Source organism: Pollachius pollachius, assembly GCF_949987615.1.
Source record: "Pollachius pollachius genome assembly, chromosome: 11".
Lineage (NCBI taxonomy): Eukaryota > Metazoa > Chordata > Actinopteri > Gadiformes > Gadidae > Pollachius > Pollachius pollachius.
The window spans coordinates 11,194,724-11,213,330 of NC_136944.1; the positions used below are offsets into that span (position 1 = coordinate 11,194,724).

Consider the following 18,607-nt stretch of genomic DNA (forward strand, 5'->3'; position numbering starts at 1 on the left):
GTTAAATTGAATTCTGTGAGAACGTGGTTCTCTTTCGTGCCTATTGTTCTCTTGGCCTTCTATTATTTTTGTGTTTTGCCTGCTAAATTACTTATATATATAAAATATTATATTTAAGTATAATTATTTTGCTTTCGGCACATCGCTGCTTGCTGCTCCTACTTTTTGCACCGAACTTGAGTCCAAACCTTACTCTAACCGTAACAGCAGGATGCTGTGTAATGTGGGAGAAGGTTGAAGACAAGCCAGGATGCTGCTTTCAGGATGAGCTGCAGAGGGCGAATGGCACATGTAGCCACATGATTAATGTAGCGCTATCCTATTGTGTGTTGAGGGGTGCTGAGGGAATTTGAAAGACAACCATTTATCCCACCCCTTGGATTGAGCCGTGCCAATGGAGTGTTCCCAGACCGAACATCTTGATGTGGGTCTGGCTTGCCAGGCTAGGGTGGTATTGCAGATTCTGGGGAATACAAAGCCAGCTTTGTGAGTCGGGGGGGGCGGGGGGGGGGGGAGAGAGTTAATGGAGATAGTAGAAATAGATCTAACTTCTCTGTCTGGAAAATGAAATCACATAGTAGGACATCTGATTCCTCCAAGAATTTCCAGAGACTGTCTGGTAAGCGGTAGAGTACAGCAATATTAATTTCACCGGGTAACTTACAGGCACAGCGTGACATTCGAAACAAGGAGTAAAGTGAGGCAGGGGGGATAGAGAAAATACGTTTTTCTCTATGTTGGGGACTTATTTCAGTAACAGTGATAAAATGGCAAAGGTTCTATGTTAACCATCATATAAGACAAATGACAACGTTTGGAACAATAAAAATGTGGTTTTGGGTTCAATGGCTCTATAAATAAAAGCCAGTCTAGATTCAGTCTACTAACACCACGAAAGCAATACATATTAAGACACAAATGTTTTTTTACCTAATACAGCAGACACTGAGCACTGCCTAAAAGAGGAGGCCAATTTATATTCAATTAAAATTGTATTTGATTTAAGAAAGTAAATATACTCAGCCTGATCCAAGCAGTCCTTGAAGCAAGATATCTGCAGAAGTCAAAACACATCATCATCACCATCATCATCATTACTATCATTGAACTGCTCATAATTTACTGATTAATATGGGTTCTGCTTTCATGTTCGTGCTCTGTGTGTATCTTCTACTTCATGAGACCATACTCGTTCCCATCCTCTCGTTATTACCCTTTTTTTATTATATCATTTATATATTATAATATATATGTCTCTTTCAGGTAATCCGAGATGTCCTGCTTCTTGGACACAAGCAGGCGTTTGCCTGGGTGGATGAGTGGATCGGTAAGTACCGTGGTGGTGGTGGTGGTGGTGGTGTGCTATCCATGCATGGCCATCACCGTAACAATGACATCCATATCATCCCTGTACATTGTTGTCACCGTGACAAGTCCTCCAATCCCTGTATATAGTTTTCCCCATGACAAGCCCTCCACTGTACATTGTTGTCTCGAAGACAAGCCCTCCCATCACTTTACATTATTTTCCCAGTGACCATCCCTACCATCCCTGTACATTGTTGCCATGGTGACAGGCCATCCAATCCCTGTACATACGTGACTTTATTTCGCCTCACTGTTGTTTTGACCAGTCATTTTGCGGGAGGCAGGGATTTGTAAGTGCGTAATTGACAAACACAATCTCGGCCAGCATTAGTAAACGAGTAAAGAGAGTCTGAAGCGGTTTCAAAACAACACTGCGCAAAGAGTTAATGTTCGGTAGAATATCTTTGTACAAAAAGAGCAAACAAGGCCTAGCCTCACAGCCCTCATTTAGTTTTTGGCTTCCGGGCCCAAGCTCTGTGCCGTCTCCCCCCAGATGTTCTGCTATAACATAGGAAAGCTGGATCGGAGATGACCCAAAGATAACGCAAGGGATATGACCCATGATATTTGCCCACCAGGCTGCCTCAGTTTAAGGTGTGATCCCCTCCCCACCAGACATGACGACGGAGGAGGTGCGGGAGTACGAGCGTGCCACCCAGGAGGCCACCAACCTCAAGATCGGCACCTTCCCCCCGGCCATCTCCATCAACGCCACGCCCCTGCCCTCCAGCGCACATGGTCCCAGCAGCGCCCCCACCACACCCCTCACCACCGAGCCCCCCGACTTCCTGGCCGTGCCCAGGGACCGCCCCAGGAAGAAGTCGGCGCCGGAGACCCTGACCCTGCCCGACCCCGGTCGCAGGAACTCCGGGTTCCGGCTGCCCAGCATCTTCTCCTGGAACTCCCCCCCACAGCCGGAATGAGAATGAGGCACACCCACACCCTCTCTGGTGTTGACCCGGCAACCACCAACACCACTGCCAACACCACTACCCTGAGGGCCCTCTGGGTGCCAATCCACAGGGAGGAAGATGTCCGCCCAGCACGTTTCACTGTGAATATGTTTCCCCTTTGCAGCCAGTGACAGTGAGTAGAGAAGACTTCTCGCTGTGTGCCTGGTGGGCCCTCCCTTCCTCCAACCTTCCTTCCCTCCCTCCTTCCCTTCCTCCATCTCTCCCTCTGCCCCTTGTGGTCATATCGTACAGAATTGTGCACTTCTACAAGGGGGTTATATCAGTATAGTTGTAAAGATCTGATCTTGAATGAACCCTTCCATCACTATACATTGTTGTCACGATGACAAGCCCTCCAATCACTTTACATTATTTTCCCAGTGACCATCCCTCCCACCTCCTTCCCTCCCTCCTTCCCTCCCTCCATCGGTCCCTCTGCCCCTTGTGGTCTCCTTCGCAGATCAGCGGGTGTCTGAATACCTTCAGCCGTCCCCACCTAAGTGGGATGCTTACAGTGTGCTCCTTGGCAGAGGGAGACCTCTTTCACCTCCAACTCCTCTCTAGACAAGGAGTCAGTCGCCTTGAGGGGGAGCTGGGTGACGTGTGCCAATCGTTTGAATATGGTACGCTACATGTTGGTGCATATCGTACAGTATTGTGCACTTCTACAAGGGGGTTAAAACGGTATAGTTGTAAAGATCTGATCTCGTATCATCCCGCTGACTTCTCAGCCCAGCTCTTGTTTACCAGGAAAGCTTAACGATTGATTGGTTGTAAAAAATAACGAGGATACTGGCGCTATATTTTATTTCATGCTTTGCGTTTAGTTTCTACTTGGAAGTTGTCACTTGTGATCTGAGATTTCTATGCGGATTATTAGACTGTGGAAAGATTGCTTAGGCTATTGACTGCTGAATTTATTTCAGTAGTGACTTTTTCTCGAAAAAGTGCTGTGATTGTTTTCGTGTAAATATGTAAAGAACTATTGATTTGCCGTTTGTTAAAAAAACTGTTTTCATGCTGCTATTAAATCGCTTACGCATTTTAGAGAAAGCCTTATGCTCTCACTCTCCTCATCAATGTCATCAATGGAGTAAAGCCATGTATAGTTAAAATAGCTCTAGGTCATACTACATAACCGATGCTTGTATTCACATATTTTGCAAATAAATGTATTTATGTTATTCTCTCTATGACATCATTGGAATAATTTCCTGGTTGTTGGGATTTATTTGATGGTTCGATCAATTGGTACATTGTTAATTTGTTGTTTAACCAGCAGTTGTTTTTTTCTGACGCATTAATCCATTTCAACCAACACTGTCCTGTTCTTGTTGTGTTTTGTATTGGCAAAATAAAAATATTGTTGATACTTATTATATAATGAATTTTGTGCTTTTTGATGAAATGCTAATTTAAATTGTAATAAATTAAATTCAGTGAGGGCATTTATGATCGTGCTTCTTGGTCGTTTTAAAGCTCAAACATCACTGAAGCTTAAGCACACTATTTATTATGCTAATATGCAATTCCGGACGCAGCCATAGAGAGAAGTTATGAAAAATGGGTTGCGTCCGGAAAGCGTGTCTGCCATAAGGTGGATTATTACATTATTTAGCGCTTGTTTAGAAAACTATACTATTATTGTAGGACAGGGGTTTTCAAAGTACGAGAGAGTGAGCCGCCCTCAGAGAACAAATTTCAGCTGAGCCCCCCCCCCCAAAAAAAAGGTTCTAAATCCCTGTGTTTTGAAAGATCTTTTAATTATTTTAGACATTTTAAACATCTCTGATCATATCTTAAACATCTCTGATCATATTTTTGAAACATTTTAAAGATATTTTTGAAACATTTTAAACATATTTTTGAAACATTCTAATCATCTTTATGAGTTTTTAATCACATTTCTTAACACATTTGAACATCTTTATCTAAGCATGTTTTTGCTTAACTTTTTTTAAATACATTTGAACAGCTTAATCTGTAAACTGCCAGTTTAGCCTCCTGGCAGAGCAATAAGTTTGCGTTTGACTTTGCGTCTTCGCGTTTTTTTCTGGTTTATTATTTCTCACGTCGCGCCCTCCCTTAGGAACTCTGGCGTCCCCCAGGGGAGGCGCGCCTCACAGTTTGAAAACCACTGATATTATGGGTGGGTTTTACTTTGAAAGGACATACCCGGAAGTCGTATTTAGGCGTGGTGTGTTCGATAGCTTCGTAAACGCTCGTTCCTCTGATCGACCTTGCTTCTTCTAATAAGAAAGTTTCATTATGGATTGTGTCTAAAGTGAGTTACTTCATGCATGTGCTTCTGGAGTATACTATCTAAATATCATGACCGTTTTCAGGGTACCCATTTAGCTTTGTCACTCGTGGCTTTTTCAAGGTCCGCCGGTTAAACGGTCCAGGATTCAACCTTGTGTCAGTCCTCTGTTTACCTAGTTAAATAATTTGGATGTGAACCAAACTATTTCACATTATAAACTATTACAGCTTCGGACAATAATAGCTTTCCCAATGATAGCTTGCCTATTGTAGTTAATTTGCTGCAGCATATGAAGATAGCATTACATTGAATTTCGAGCCCCTGGGCTTTTTATTACCTGTATATCTCACTTTAGGGTTCTTCTCCTAACGTTCATCAGCCGTGGAGGGATGGTTGGTTTTGACCCTGGGGCCCCTGGCGTCGTCCTGTCTCCAGAAGAGGCAGCGCTAGCTGGGTCTGGAGCTGGGATGGTCACTCGAGCTCTCATCAACCCGCTGGATGTCGTCAAAATTAGGTTTCAGGTAAATGGAAGGCTTCACCTGTTAACGCATTAAAACACACACATATACTGATTTCCAAAACTGTGTCTGTCAAGGCGTCATTTATCGTCGTTTAAATGATAAACTGTCAACCTTGACCCTTTTTCAATAAGGTCATTTTTCATTGAATAATAGCCTGCCATCTGAAACTTATGAGGCAATAATAATTGATATGGAAATAAATTAATTTATAAACTGCTACGTGAAGAGATATGGACATCATCTGTAAGCGACTAACTACAAAGACCATAGCCTGTATTTATGATATATGTATGACGATGATGACGACATAACAATAATTGATAGTTACGCCACGATGGAAATAAAATGAAAAGAATAAAAACAAAGCATTAATAACATCTCTTGTTTTGTTACTCATTGTGTAATACACACGGTATAACACATCACATACTCAATTGGCCGCCTTCATGATGACTATTCTTGGGTCTTGCAAAACACATGCATGTCAAATGTAACACTCCATCATCCTACATCTGGAGGACATTAATGATGATATTTTTCCAACTCATAATCCAAAAGTGTTGTGAGCATGTTGTCACCTGTTAGCTATTTCCGATCATGTGGTTGCCTTTTTTCTCTGCCCGCAGCTCCAGATAGAACGTGTGTCTTACCTGCATCCTGAGGGGAAGTACAGTGGCCTGCTCCAGGCCTCTCGCTGCATCCTGAGAGAGGAAGGCCTCCCGGCTTTCTGGAAAGGACACTTCCCTGCCCAGCTCCTCTCTGTCTGCTTTGGGGCTGTTCAGGTTGTGTGTGTGTGTGTGTGTGTGTCTGTGTTTTAATACTATGGCATTCTATCATTTATCCTATCACACATATATTTACATATGTATACAGTATACATAAAGTTTTATATTTAGGGCACATTTGTCAGAAGAAAGAAACAATATATCGCCGTTGGTACAGTAAGGATGTTCGTTGAACCAAGTGTAAAGCACTAACAATTGTTAGGTTAACCCATTCCCCGTGTAAGATAGCTACTATAAGATGCTACACAATGCTAAGTTCTATTTTTAACGACGCAAGGAACTACAACATACATTAAGTGCGTACATTGAGTACCAGGACGTACAACATACAATAAGTGCGTAAGATGGGTGTGGGGGGTAAGGGGGAGGCTATGCAGAGTCTAGGTAAAGTCACTGAACAAGTGAGTCCTGTTCGTAAGCTGGTGAGCGCTCTACCGTCCTGACATCGGCAGGGAACTCGATCCACCACTGCGTTTCAAAAGAGCTCTGACTTTGATGATCGACCTTTGCTTGCTCTTAGCGATGGCGGTACCAGGCGTCCAGCTGGGGTAGTTGAGCGGAGCGCTCGAGCTGGGGTATCGGGTCTGACCAACGCTTGGAGGTAGGCAGGGGAAGTTCCATTGACCGCCTTATAGGCCATCTTGAATCTGATTCGAGCTAATACCAAGCCAATGGAGGTCACGGAAAAGGGGGGTCACATGGAAGAATTTTGTCGAGGTGGGAGATGACGATGTACAGTATATACAAGGATAGTCTGGTGGTTAGGGTGTAATACTCCCAGCCAAAGGGTTCTGTAGGTATCCTCGATCAAGCTGCTTAAACCTTGCCTGCATGTATTTGAATCTTTTCTCATTTGTTTTGCTATAAAATCACAAAAAGTAAATAACTTAAACCATCCCAATATACCTTACATTTCCTTCATACCCTAGTACTTTTCACAAATACAAATACAATTTGTCTATCCCTCACAGTTTGCAACCTTTGAGTTCCTTACTGAAGTGGTGCACAAGTCTACGCCGTACGACAGCCAGACGGCAGGGATGCACTTAATCTGTGGTGGTCTGTCGGCCTGCTCTGCCACGCTGGTCTGCCAGCCCCTGGACACCCTGAGGACACGCTTCGCTGCCCAGGGAGAGCCCAAGGTGGGACAGATCCATGATTTGAGTGGGTAAAATAGTGACCATCCCTAACATGACCCTGATGGTGGTGAAAACTCTCTTTGTAAAGGTAGTGGTGCTTCTAGGGTTGGGTATTACTACCAAAGCCAGTTCATGGGTATATGCTTTTTAATACTTTTGAGTGTAACGGAACCCAGGCCTAGCTGCTATACAGGTGCTTACTGCTATAAACTCCCTCTCCTTGCCTCAGGTGTACCATAACCTGCGACATGCCGTGTCCACCATGTATCGCACCAGCGGTCCGCTGTCGTTCTACCGGGGCCTGGCTCCCACGTTGGTGGCCGTCTTCCCCTACGCCGGTCTACAGTTTTTCTTCTACAGACTCTTCGGTCAGCTTTTGTCGAAAAACTCAGAGGGCAGGAATTCAGGCGGTAAGTGGTGGCTTATAAACAGTTTAACAAAATAATCCAAATGTTTATTGCCAGGTTTGCATATTTTAGGATTTTTTAATTCAAGATACATCTTAACTGGATATTACATAAAGATATTAAATATGTGTATTATTAATTATGTATTAAAAATGTCATGTATTAGTGTATAGACATAAGGTGGTAAAACCATATAGGTTCTACACTTATTAACTTTATTATTTGTTTGTGTGTGTGTTTGTGTGTGTGTGTGTAACTGAAGCCTTGTCATAATGCTATTTGTCAATCACAGGGAATTTGAGAAGCCTGCTGTGTGGCAGCGCTGCTGGTGTGCTCAGCAAGACCATCACGTACCCCTTTGACCTCTTCAAGAAGAGACTACAGGTTGGCGGCTTTGAGGAGGCCAGAGTTCAATTTGGAGAGGTGAGCATGACGGCTACACTTCAAATGTTATTCATATCTTTTTTTTACTAATAAAGATGCAATGCGCTTCACTTGAAAATCGTACTTAATTAAATTGAAGAATTTAAATTAAGTTAAAAATTTAAGTCATTTAAATTGTAATGTGGCAAAATTAGAAAAGGAACATCGGATATACCTGTGTGAATTTGGGCTACGGTATGGATTTTGACGTTACCGTGTGACCGGTAGACAGTGTTGTGTGTAACGTGTTGTAAAGTAAGTAACGTGTTAAAACATTAACATAGCTACTTTTTCATGTATAAAGTAAATTTACGCGCAACTACTGAAAATATGTTAACGAAACGTAGTTCCTTTTTCAATTCGGCGCAACGTTTCTTTTCCCAGGGACAGGTTTGACAGCGATACTGCCTTTTAAGGCAGTATGCTATTGTGCAAGCACGCAGACGTGCAGCAAGCACGCAGGCGCGCCTGCGTGCTTGCTGCACGTCTGCGTGCTTGCACAATAGTCCACACCATAAGAGACAGATGCTGGTAGCGTGAAGCTGTCTCTGCATCTCAGACATCGCTTCCGCAGGCATTTTCCAAAGCCAGTCCTTATAAAAATAAAAATAAAAAGCCAGCGGTGGAACGAGATAACAAACGCCGTCACTGTTAACCCGTGTAAGGACATGGTTCCCTTTCAAAATTGTCGATAGGGCTTTAAAGAGATGGTCAAAACACTCGACCCCAGGTACGTGTTACCTGCCCGCACTTCAGCCAAATTGAGATGCCAAAATTATACTGCAAGGTCCACGAGCAAGTGGAGAAAGAAATCCATACTATTAAATATTTGTGTTTTTCAGAGACGGAATTAACTTGAGAAAAGATTTAGCATTTTTTCTATGCAGTTTTGCTGCCTAACCAGTATTTTACCCCTTCAGAAGCATTTATATCGAGATTAGAAGATAAAATTAACATACCGTGCTGTAATACCGTTATCGTCTATGCCTCAAATCATACCGTGATATACATTTTAGTCCATACCGGACAACCTGTGTGTGTTTGTGTGCGTGTGCGTGTGCGTGTGCGTGCGTGCATGTGTGCCATTGCTCTTGGACCAGACGTTCAACCGCTTGACACATCTCTTCTTTGATTGGTTCAGATTCGGCATTACCGGGGCTTGGTAGATTGTATGGTTCAGATAGGCCAAGAGGAAGGCCTCCGCGGGTTCTTCAAAGGCCTGTCGCCCAGCCTGGTGAAGGCTGCCTTCTCCACTGGCTTCACCTTCTTCTGGTACGAGTTGTTCCTCAACGCCATAAAGAACCTCAAGGAGAGGCAGAGGACTGAATAACTTATCACAAGACATTATTATCTCGTGCTGGTATGTGCAAATGTCCACAGGCATTGGTACAGGAGGAAAAGCAAAGATGGCCCAAAACACGCACAAAGGAAGAGAGTACTTCACTTCTTCTATGTTTGCACTGAGGACACCCTCCGTGGGTTTTTATGAGGGCAGCTGTATATGTTTTTTTTATATATATTTATTTTTTGTGTTTACATATTAACAGGGAACTGTAAGCTGTGGCTTCTCCTCATAGAGCCAATTATATTTATAGCTCTATATTTTACCAAGGGGTTTTGATCATTATTCATTATAAATATACATATTTAGAACCAATCTTGTCTTTTGAGTGTTTCATATATATAATATATATATATATATATATATATATATATATATATATATATATCCCTTGCCAAAGCCAATTCACTTTTCAAAGACCTTGGCATGCTTTCAATAAGTAATCATGTTTGTTCATTTCTATTGCTTGTTTATTTTTCTTTAATCATTTTGTGTTGGTGGGGAGCTAATTCAACTATCAATTAGCTCTCAAAAGCTGAGCTTTAACCCAGACGTTTTTATATAATTAACTATTATAATAAACGATTAATCAGTGGAAATAGATGCGCATGCGCACATGGAAAGAAACCAGGAACTGGTTACCCAGGGCAGATGTGTTCGTTCTTATACGAGGTTAACTGCCATAAAATATTTCATTGTGTCCCGGCTTGAAATGTGAGTAATCTCTTGATGCTTTTAAGTTCCCCTTCCATCGAGCTATATATGTGGTGTTTCTTAATATACTGATTTTAGCGAACTTTTACTTGTATATCAAACTAACATTACATTCAAACATAATGACCAGACGCTAACCAAACGGCAACCAAATGGTTCGGTATTCAAACACAATGCCAGTGGGAAGAATGGAGAAGATAATACATTTCAATTATATAAATAACTTTGACTCAATGTAAACAAACCAATATGATCTCAAGAATTCGGAAAGAGTAGTATTACGACTAGCATCGTTAGCCGACAATGCTAACGTTTAATAATTAAGTTAACAAACATTGAGTATTTTTGCTGCAACTCACATTTAGTATTTATTTAGGTAGATCACCATGGAATATGCATGTATTTTTTTTATCAATCTCCTGAATGTGAATATATAAGAAGGTGAACGGTCCTGTTCGTTTTCAGATTGGAAATCGTTTGGTGGATGGTTTATATATTCACCCATGGTACGTGATGAAAACCGTGAATATCTGATCTCTGATACAGAGGTTCTTGGCAAATACATCTCAAATGACTGAACAATTCGAAGTCAGGTCAACAGCATTTGCTATAATAAATATACAACGCCTCGTTCAGCTAACCTACTCTATGGGCGGTTCACTTTAGTTCACTCACTTTAATCCCTTTCATTCCCAAATGGATGCACCGGGGACAACTGCTACATTGATGCCAACACAATTTTGTGGTTATTGTGTGTGCCTGCGGGGGAACGCCGGGATTGTGTGTGTGTGTGTGTGTGTGGGGGGGTGTGGGTGTGTGGGTGTGTGTGTGTGAGAGAGAGAAATGGCTTTTCTCAGGGATATTGTTCATAGGTCTAAAAAGCAATTAATTGTTTTATAGCGTGAGATATCTGGATTGTAAATTGATACCAAAAAAATGGAAATGTCCACCAAAGAAGACTACAAGATCCAGTCGTTTGACCCAGAAACTCAGAACCTTCTGAAAACAGCTCTCAAAGGTACTGCTATTATTCATAGAACTGTCAGCAACGAAAGTTAAATACATTTACTTTAATACTCAACCATACTGAAAATAGTTTAGTACTTTTTAAAATGTATTTCTCTATTTTCTCTTGGGGTTTAGTTTTTATTAAATTGTATAAAAAAATCTGAATAGTAAGCTGCTTTGGAAAGAAGTTTCTAAGTGTCTAAATGATAGGAAACGTCATTTTTCAGAACCAAGTTCAGTGGACCTGGAGAAGGTAGCTGATGTTATCGTGGACCAATCTCTGAAGGACCAGGTGTTCAGCAAAGAAGCGGGCCGCATCTGCTACACCATTGTACAGGTCCATCCTTTTGTTTATATGGCACCAATAACTTAATGGAACAGAGTAAAAGCTAATATGTTGGACGATGGTTAATATATTGTTTAGTTTTAGAAGATGCTTCTTTTATCTAAAGTGACTGACATTAAATTCAGACATAGGTTATTAAGGAGCACGTAGGGGCTTAGACACTAAACTTGGATACAGGACATTAAAGGGGACATATTATAAAAACAACACTTTTCCTGGGACATGCAGAAAAGTCTGCATGATTTTTTTGAGTGAGATATGCATTTCTGAAAGTAGCTCATTGGTCAATGGGCAGCACTTCATTTGCATTAAAGCTACAGACACCAGAAATGGCGCATCCTGAAGGGACTGAAACAGAGGGGAATAGCGGTAGCCAAGATTTTTTTTCCTAAAAGCTATTTCCAGCAAACAGCTTCAAAAACATGTTTTCTGGAACTCAAATACTATGTTTACTTGTTGGGAAAGCGCCATAACATGTCTCCTTTAAGGTGAAGGTAGGAGTTTAGACAGTGAATTCAAATGCAGCTTATTAAGGAGAACTTACGGGGGTTCGACAGTGAATTCAATGAATAGTTTGTTATCACCCAATCTCTTTAAAACAGGGTAGTAAGCACTTGGCCACATGGAGTTTGACACCAAGCACGCTACTATGACTGACTTGTCTCTCTCCGTCCTCCCTCCGTCTCTCCAGGCAGAGGCCAAGCAGAGTAACGGCAGCGTGTTCAGGAGACGGCTCCTAACGCGCCTCCAGCAGGAGTTCAAGGTACGAGAGGAGACCAGGGCACACTCGCTGCAGGAGTGGGTGTGCTATGTCACCTTCATCTGCAACATCTTTGACTACCTCAAGGTATGGGCCATTTTGATGGCGCTATTTCACTATCTTATCCTATCTATTCCCTTGGTCTAACCTATCCTTTGTGAACAGCTGGACATGCTTAGAAGGCACTGGTGCACCCTGTGTTGAGAGTCAGACTGTTGTTTTCCTGTCTGTCTGATAGCATTTGATGGTGGGTCCTTCAGGTGAACAACATGCCCATGGTGGCTCTGGTGCATCCTGTGTACGACTGTCTCCTGAGGCTGGCCCAGCCTGATGCCCTGCTGAACGAGGAGGAGGTCAGTGTGCTTGCTCGGCTTAGGGTGTCATAGAAGTGGAGTCGGTCCCCTGTTGTCTATATTTGGGAATTCCAGCTTGAGAGATGAAAGTCCTCTCCATTATTTTGAGACTATGTGCAAAGTTGCACAAACATAGAAGTTAGGGATGCAAAGATTCCACTTTCTCTCAGACCAAATACAAGTACTTACATTTGGGTACATGCAGATACCGAGTACCGATATGAGTTCTTAATAATACCATTACAGTTTAAAAACACATGTTATTGCCATGGTTACGGCCCACGGCAACTTTGTGATACTTTATTTAGACCGTTATGTATGAGTGTTATAATTGGCGATATTGTATATGAAATGTGCCACACACCGTTGCGTTATATTATAGGGGTCCGGAAATCCTAACCTTCAGACGAGGGTATTAAATAAATCGCTGCTCAGACGGAGCTTCACTATCCACACACACAGTGTTATACTATATGTGTCCGGGAAGCCTAAACCTCGTACGCAGGTATTAAACAAATCGCTCGAAAATCGAAAATTGGAATATGTCATTCAACTTAAAAGGTGAAACTAATATATTATTTAGACTCATTACATGGAAAGTGAGATATTTCAAGCCTTTATTTGTTATTATTTTGATAAATGGCTTACAGCTTATGAAACCCCCAAATTCAAAATTAGAATATTGTGAAAAGGTTTAATATTTTAGGCTCAAAGTGTCACACTCTAATCAGCTAATTAATCCAAAACACAGGCAAAGGGTTCCTGAGCCTTTAAATGGTCTCCCAGTCTGGTTCAGTAGAATTCACACTCATTGGGAAGACTGCTGACCTGACAGTTGTACAGAAAATCATCATTGACAACCTCCACAAGGAGGTAAAGGCCTCAAAAGGAAATGGCAAAAGAAGTTGGATGTTCTCAAAGTGCTGTATCAAAGCACATTAATAGAAAGTTAAATGGAAGAGAAAAAAGGTGCACAAGCAGCAGGGATGGCCGCACCCTTCAGAGGATTGTCAGGAAAAGGCCAATCTAAAGTGTGGGGGAACTTCACAAGGAGTAGGCTGAGGCTGGAGTTTCTGCATCAAGAGCCACCACACAAAGACGGATCCTGGACATGGGCTTCAAATGTTGTACTTAATTTTCCAGCAGGACTAGGCACCTGCCCACTCTGCCAAAAGTAACAAAACTTGGTTCAATGACCATGGGATTTCTGTGCTTGATTGGCCAGCAAACTCGCCTGACCTTGCCAAGAGAAAGATGAGACATGAGACCGAACAATGCAGAGGAGCTGAAGACTGCTTTTGAAGAATCCTGTTCTTCCATAACACCTCAGCAGTGCCACAGGTTGATAGCATCAATGCCACGCCGCATTGAGGCTGTAATTCATGCAAATGGGGCCCAAACCAGTACATATGCATGATTATACTTTTCAGGGGGCCGACATTTCTGTATTTCGTACAGGGGTATTAAATAAATTGATGCTAAGGCGGAGCATCACCATCCACACACAGCGTAGCGGTATACTATACATTTACGCCACAGTCAACTGCTACCCAGACAGAGCTCCACATGTCCACACAAACCCTGCGGCTGGTGCCCCTTTTTTGAATGCCAACGATCATATGGGACAAATTACCCCGTAAAAAAAAAAAATGTTTTTGGTTCACTGGCTCTTCAATGTAAAGTGGTATGGGAGAAGTTTTAAGAGTAGGAATACATGAGAACAGTATCGGGTCAGAGTACTGGTATCGGTGCATCCCTAAAATATGTGATGCATTTACTTGGGTCTTAATCTATAAACCCAAAATACTTTTGATTCCTTTAGATAATCTACGCTCTGTCCAGTTGTTTTTTGCTTGTTACTTCTTTCTGGATTTGCAGACTGAGGTTTTTTTTGCCCTCCAATCTCTTTTTGTGCCCCTAAATGTTGAGACTCAGAAGGACAGCGCTCTGGGGAAAACAAAAGTCTGCCCGGAGCCCATTCCTGTGTGTTCCTGTGTTCCCCTCCCCAGGTGGACTGCCTGGTATTGCAGCTGCACCGCATCGGGGACCAGCTGGAACAGGTGAATGGCCAGCGCATGGACGAGCTCTTCTTCCTGCTGAGGGACGGCTTCCTGCTGCAGGAGTCCATCGGCTCCATGGCCCGCCTGCTCCTGCTGGAGATGCTGGAGTTCAGGGCTGGCGGCTGGAAGCTCAGCAGCACGGCCAACAAGTACTACTACAGCGAGCTGAGTGACTGAGGCGCCAGTGGGCCAAGAGTGCCCCATTCAGCCAGCCAATGCTAGGTTTGCAGCCACTCTGTGCCACGGCTAATGGAGAGAGAAACACAAAGAACCTGAGACTTCCTCGCTCTTGATGCATTATATGACATTCAAAGCAGAGACACAGATGTTGAGAGTAAGATATAGAGAGAAAGACTTCTTCCACAGCTCCCTTTCCTTAGTCCATGCTGACTGGGACAAAGCTAATTTGATTGACAGCTACTCATTCTGTTAAATCGGATTGATGGCCGGATTAGGAGTTACGAGTGCGGACGTAATGAGGTAGGGAATCACAATATTTTAAAGGTATCACATGAAGGTATGGAGTCCAGAGAAAATGCATTTCTTGAAAGTTGGTTCTATCTTGTTCGCAGTCCAGTCTTGGTGAACATTCCGATTTTTCTCCTCCTTAAATAATATATTTTAATTAATCTGAAATAGCTTTGATAGACAATCCAGGCAGCTAAATCAGTATGGGCTGGCTAAATATATATATATAAATTTTAAAAAATCAGTTATAGGATTTTATTTTATTGATAACATTATTTAGATCACTATCAATCAGAGTTCAGCATATGTCCTGGTTACTTTAAATTACTAGCTAGATCTTATGTTACTGCAGCTTTAATGGTTTATGTTTGGTGGAACCTGTCTTAGTTTCTATTGAACAATGATAATTTACTAAAGTTACAGATGTGCTAGATAGCTTTCAAAAGGAAATCTGTGTAGTGTTTTTACATTTTCCTTGAAACCAGATACCTTTGTTACAATAGCAAATGCCTGAAAGATTTTTTATCTACTGTTTTTTTAAGTTATTGATTGTACAGAATTTCTAATCAAACCAGCGGGAAATCTAGCCAGATGTCCTTATTAGCATTATTTTGGTTATAGATTATCAGGGTTCATATTTGTCCTGTCAAATCAAAGTGCCAACGTGATCTACACCAATGCATTCAATGCAGACAATTATATTTATTTAGGTGTCCATAACTTATCAAGAGAATACAACAATCCTAATAAAATAGCTATAGTATTTTCTTGATATTACACTGGCTCACTTAATTTTATTTTTTATTGTACTTCATTGGTATTGCTATCAGAAGTGATAAAATGATACATTTTAACAATGAATGAGACAAGTCTTTTGCAGCTAGGTCTACAACTGTTGTCTTTTTTAGGTGACAGCTTCTTCAACAGTGACCAAAGTGAACAATCAGACCAGTAACCAGCTACATTTTGCGTTAGAACCATTGAAAACAGGGATCACTGTAATAAGTGAAAGATGTTTTATTTAATAAAACATTTCTTTAGATGTGTAATTGAGTTTTTGAATTGAATTTGTTGAATTTGAGGATTAGCTTCAGTCAAAACGTTAGGGGTTAGGAAACCCTATTAACTGATTTACAATAATACCTTAGCATTAACGCATGGTGGACACAAGTTGATCTGTTATTAACATGAACATGTCAATTATACTAGGCCACTAACTAAATTAATGCCAAGTTGTTTATTGATGTACCCTTATTGTAGAACTTAGTTACTGAATCAACTATAACAGGCAGAAAAACGACTAGTTCCCTAAAAGTTCATGGCCTTGTATTTACCTTCTTCAGGTTTCACAGACAGTCATTGGATGTTTGTTTTAGAAGGGGAAGACTATTGGTGGACACAAGATGATCTGTCATTAACAAGCCATACTAATCATGTACGTTGCAATATTCTTCGAGGATTGATGAGAGCCAAAGTAAAATTTCCACATTTGCTGTATACATTTATCAATTGGTATGTATGAAATGTTATCAATACACGATGGGCATTGCAAAGTTGTCACTGCAAGTTTAATATATCATACACACGCAATACAAAAGAGTGTCTAAATACAATTGGGCTTAAGATGATGAATGATGTACGATTGAATTGTAGGTACTCCACAAACCAGAATGGATTCCACTGCAACCGGGGCAGGGGTACAATGTATTTCAAGTCCAGTGGAGTTTGTCTTGTTTTAAACCCACACTTATAGCGGGGGCGGTCTAAACCGACTACCACCAGCGGTAGTGGGCATAGGCTCTGTTGGATTCTGCCATCTTGTGTAGCTCGTGTTTCTTCTTAATTACATTGCCCTCCTTCCCAAAGGCCGCCAGAAGTTCCTGGGAAAGTTTTTCATAGAGATGCGTGCGCCTGTGTCTGTTCTCCCTGCACTCGGTGATAATCCACTTCATAGCCAGGAAGCGCCGGCGATTGTCAGTAAGAGGGATGGGAACCTGGATGGGTAAAATTCAAAACAATAAATTTAGGTTAATGACACACTCATGCTTGGTGATACCTTAATATCTGACTGCATTCAAAACAAGTTAAAGACCTTATGATCACACTTCTATAAACGAAAAATAATTAAATGTTTAATAAAAAAAACAAGTAATTATACAAAGACACACATTGCATCTCATAAATCTGAAACATTTATGCCTAGACCTAGTCTTTTGTATTATTTTTACTAGGTGCCTGACCCTTGCCTTTTATGAATTTCACCGTACAGAATGAAAACTGCACATTTGATCAGAAACAGTGAATCTCACTGACCTGGTAGAACTTGCCTCCCTTCTGTATGCTGGCCAGCCCAATGACGGGCTTACAGTTGTCAAGGGCCTGGTGGAAGATGGTGTACGGATTACACTCAATGTCCTCTCTTTTCCCCTGGGGCGCCTTGTGGTACTTCTCCACCTGTTTCCTCTTCATGTGCTCCAGTGTCTGTATTGGGGTCATGGGTGGGTAGGTCAGGTGGTTAGTATAGGTAATGTCAACTAATACAGCACACCGAAGAGATCTATGAGCGTATTAGCTTCTTACTTACATCCGTCATGATGTTTTTGGCCAAAACCTTGTCTCCACCTTTCATTATCATGTTGATGAATTTACTGCAGGGAAAGAAAAAGAATGAACGGTGGGTGTGCAACCTTGAATATTGGAATAAACATTGATTACACCTGCATAAACACTTCTTGAGCCATGTGACCTGCTGACTATATGGCAAGGTTGTCAGCCTGTTATGTCCAGATGTATTATCTAAGGTATTCAGCTTGAATAACAAACATCCACAATTTCCAAATAACTTGACAGGAGCATGAAAATACTATTTCTGGACTGTATAATTTAGCGGCCTGTGTGTTACCTTAATACTGGGTCACTGAAAACCGAACTAGTAATCCCACTGGTGGCTGCTTTTATGGGTCTAAGCTCCTTCAGCTCGCGCTGCTGCTTCTCTTCAGTGGTCAGCTCTGTATCTGGAACGCTGTAAGCCTCCCTCTGAATCTCCGGCTCCAGGTAGTACGGGTTGTATCTGCTCCATCTCACCAAGATCACCCTGCAGGGGTTCCGTAGTGTAGGAAAGGACCAGATGAGGGGAAATAGTTAGTGTAACTTTGGATCTCAATATTTTTAAGAAAACAGTACACGTGATCTAATGTATGTGAGTAGTTGATGATAGTCTATTAAATCCAACTGCCATAACGTACAGTTCGCATTGCTATAAAGTAACTGGTTCGGTACTGTTGCTGATACCGTACAAATTCACTAAAACGGTAACCTTGCGTTTAAGAAAGAACAATGTCATTCAAATTTAAATATTGCGAGCTAAATAACTAAGCAGGCCCGTGCATCTACAGTAAGTGTTTCTCGCATTCCATCGTTTATTTTACAGTACAATGCCAAATATATAAAAGAGGTTATAATATATACATAAAATACATTAAAACCATTACCTTGGTGTCCAAGGTTTCAATAAACCTGTGACGGAGGCAGCCATCTTGAAAATGTGACAGTTTTTCAAGGACCCTCCTTTAGGTCCTCTATAAGATGCCATCCGATAAAGCAGATAATAATACAACCAACATGCATTATGTGCAGTATATTTAATAGTTGGAACTGTTTTTTATTCAATTAAAAAAATATATATTTATGGTTACCC

At 41.5% G+C, this 18,607-nt stretch overlaps 4 protein-coding genes across 6 annotated transcripts in view; 3 read left to right on the forward strand and 1 right to left on the reverse strand.

Annotated features, from left to right (window-relative positions):
• pitpnc1a (phosphatidylinositol transfer protein cytoplasmic 1a) overlaps positions 1–2,291 on the forward strand; it is a gene marked incomplete at both ends in the record, with an annotated part of 39,238 nt that extends 36,947 nt beyond the window's left edge. Inside the window, 2 exons of the mRNA XM_079746627.1 lie at positions 1,264–1,327; positions 1,984–2,291. Coding sequence (XP_079602753.1) covers positions 1,264–1,327; positions 1,984–2,291 — 372 coding nt within the window. The remainder of the gene's footprint in view (positions 1–1,263; positions 1,328–1,983) is intronic.
• A 2,205-nt stretch (positions 2,292–4,496) lies between these two features.
• slc25a19 (solute carrier family 25 member 19) lies at positions 4,497–9,682 on the forward strand. 2 transcript variants are annotated; one of them, XM_079746076.1, is made up of 7 exons: positions 4,497–4,605; positions 4,940–5,105; positions 5,732–5,887; positions 6,862–7,032; positions 7,259–7,439; positions 7,729–7,859; positions 9,001–9,681. In XM_079746076.1, the coding sequence occupies exons 2-7, from the start codon at positions 4,974–4,976 to the stop codon at positions 9,187–9,189; spliced, it is 960 nt and encodes a 319-aa protein (XP_079602202.1). In that variant the 5' UTR covers positions 4,497–4,605; positions 4,940–4,973; the 3' UTR covers positions 9,190–9,681. The 2 variants fall into 2 exon arrangements, with proteins under 2 accessions (XP_079602202.1, XP_079602203.1); XM_079746077.1 differs by having other exon boundaries at positions 4,499–4,605; positions 4,964–5,105; positions 9,001–9,682.
• Positions 9,683–9,827: 145 nt separating this feature from the next.
• Positions 9,828–14,625, forward strand: LOC307082485 (MIF4G domain-containing protein B-like). 2 transcript variants are annotated; one of them, XM_079746080.1, is made up of 7 exons: positions 9,836–9,915; positions 10,381–10,421; positions 10,816–10,933; positions 11,151–11,260; positions 11,961–12,116; positions 12,290–12,382; positions 14,392–14,625. In XM_079746080.1, the coding sequence occupies exons 3-7, from the start codon at positions 10,852–10,854 to the stop codon at positions 14,617–14,619; spliced, it is 669 nt and encodes a 222-aa protein (XP_079602206.1). In that variant the 5' UTR covers positions 9,836–9,915; positions 10,381–10,421; positions 10,816–10,851; the 3' UTR covers positions 14,620–14,625. The 2 variants fall into 2 exon arrangements, with proteins under 2 accessions (XP_079602205.1, XP_079602206.1); XM_079746079.1 differs by lacking the exon at positions 10,381–10,421 and having other exon boundaries at positions 9,828–9,915.
• A 2,049-nt stretch (positions 14,626–16,674) lies between these two features.
• On the reverse strand, positions 16,675–18,502 carry mrps7 (mitochondrial ribosomal protein S7; the record flags this gene model as incomplete). The annotated part of the gene is made up of 5 exons (XM_079746078.1): positions 16,675–16,904; positions 17,224–17,391; positions 17,495–17,558; positions 17,813–18,004; positions 18,402–18,502. 5 exons carry the CDS (start codon positions 18,500–18,502, stop codon positions 16,683–16,685), a joined length of 747 nt encoding a protein of 248 aa, XP_079602204.1. The 3' UTR covers positions 16,675–16,682.
• Between the last annotated feature and the right edge of the window lie 105 nt (positions 18,503–18,607).

What these genes read in the sequence shown, in the direction of transcription:
- slc25a19 (XM_079746076.1), top strand. Translation starts at nt 4,974, where the DNA reads ATGGTTGGTTTTGACCCTGGGGCCCCTGGCGTCGTCCTGTCTCCAGAA. An exon ending in TCGTCAAAATTAGGTTTCAG is followed by an intron (nt 5,106 to 5,731) that starts GTAAATGGAAGG and finishes CTCTGCCCGCAG; the next exon opens with CTCCAGATAGAACGTGTGTC. An exon ending in TCTGCTTTGGGGCTGTTCAG is followed by an intron (nt 5,888 to 6,861) that starts GTTGTGTGTGTG and finishes TATCCCTCACAG; the next exon opens with TTTGCAACCTTTGAGTTCCT.
- LOC307082485 (XM_079746079.1), top strand. Translation starts at nt 10,852, where the DNA reads ATGGAAATGTCCACCAAAGAAGACTACAAGATCCAGTCGTTTGACCCA. An exon ending in TCTGCTACACCATTGTACAG is followed by an intron (nt 11,261 to 11,960) that starts GTCCATCCTTTT and finishes CCGTCTCTCCAG; the next exon opens with GCAGAGGCCAAGCAGAGTAA. An exon ending in ACATCTTTGACTACCTCAAG is followed by an intron (nt 12,117 to 12,289) that starts GTATGGGCCATT and finishes TGGGTCCTTCAG; the next exon opens with GTGAACAACATGCCCATGGT.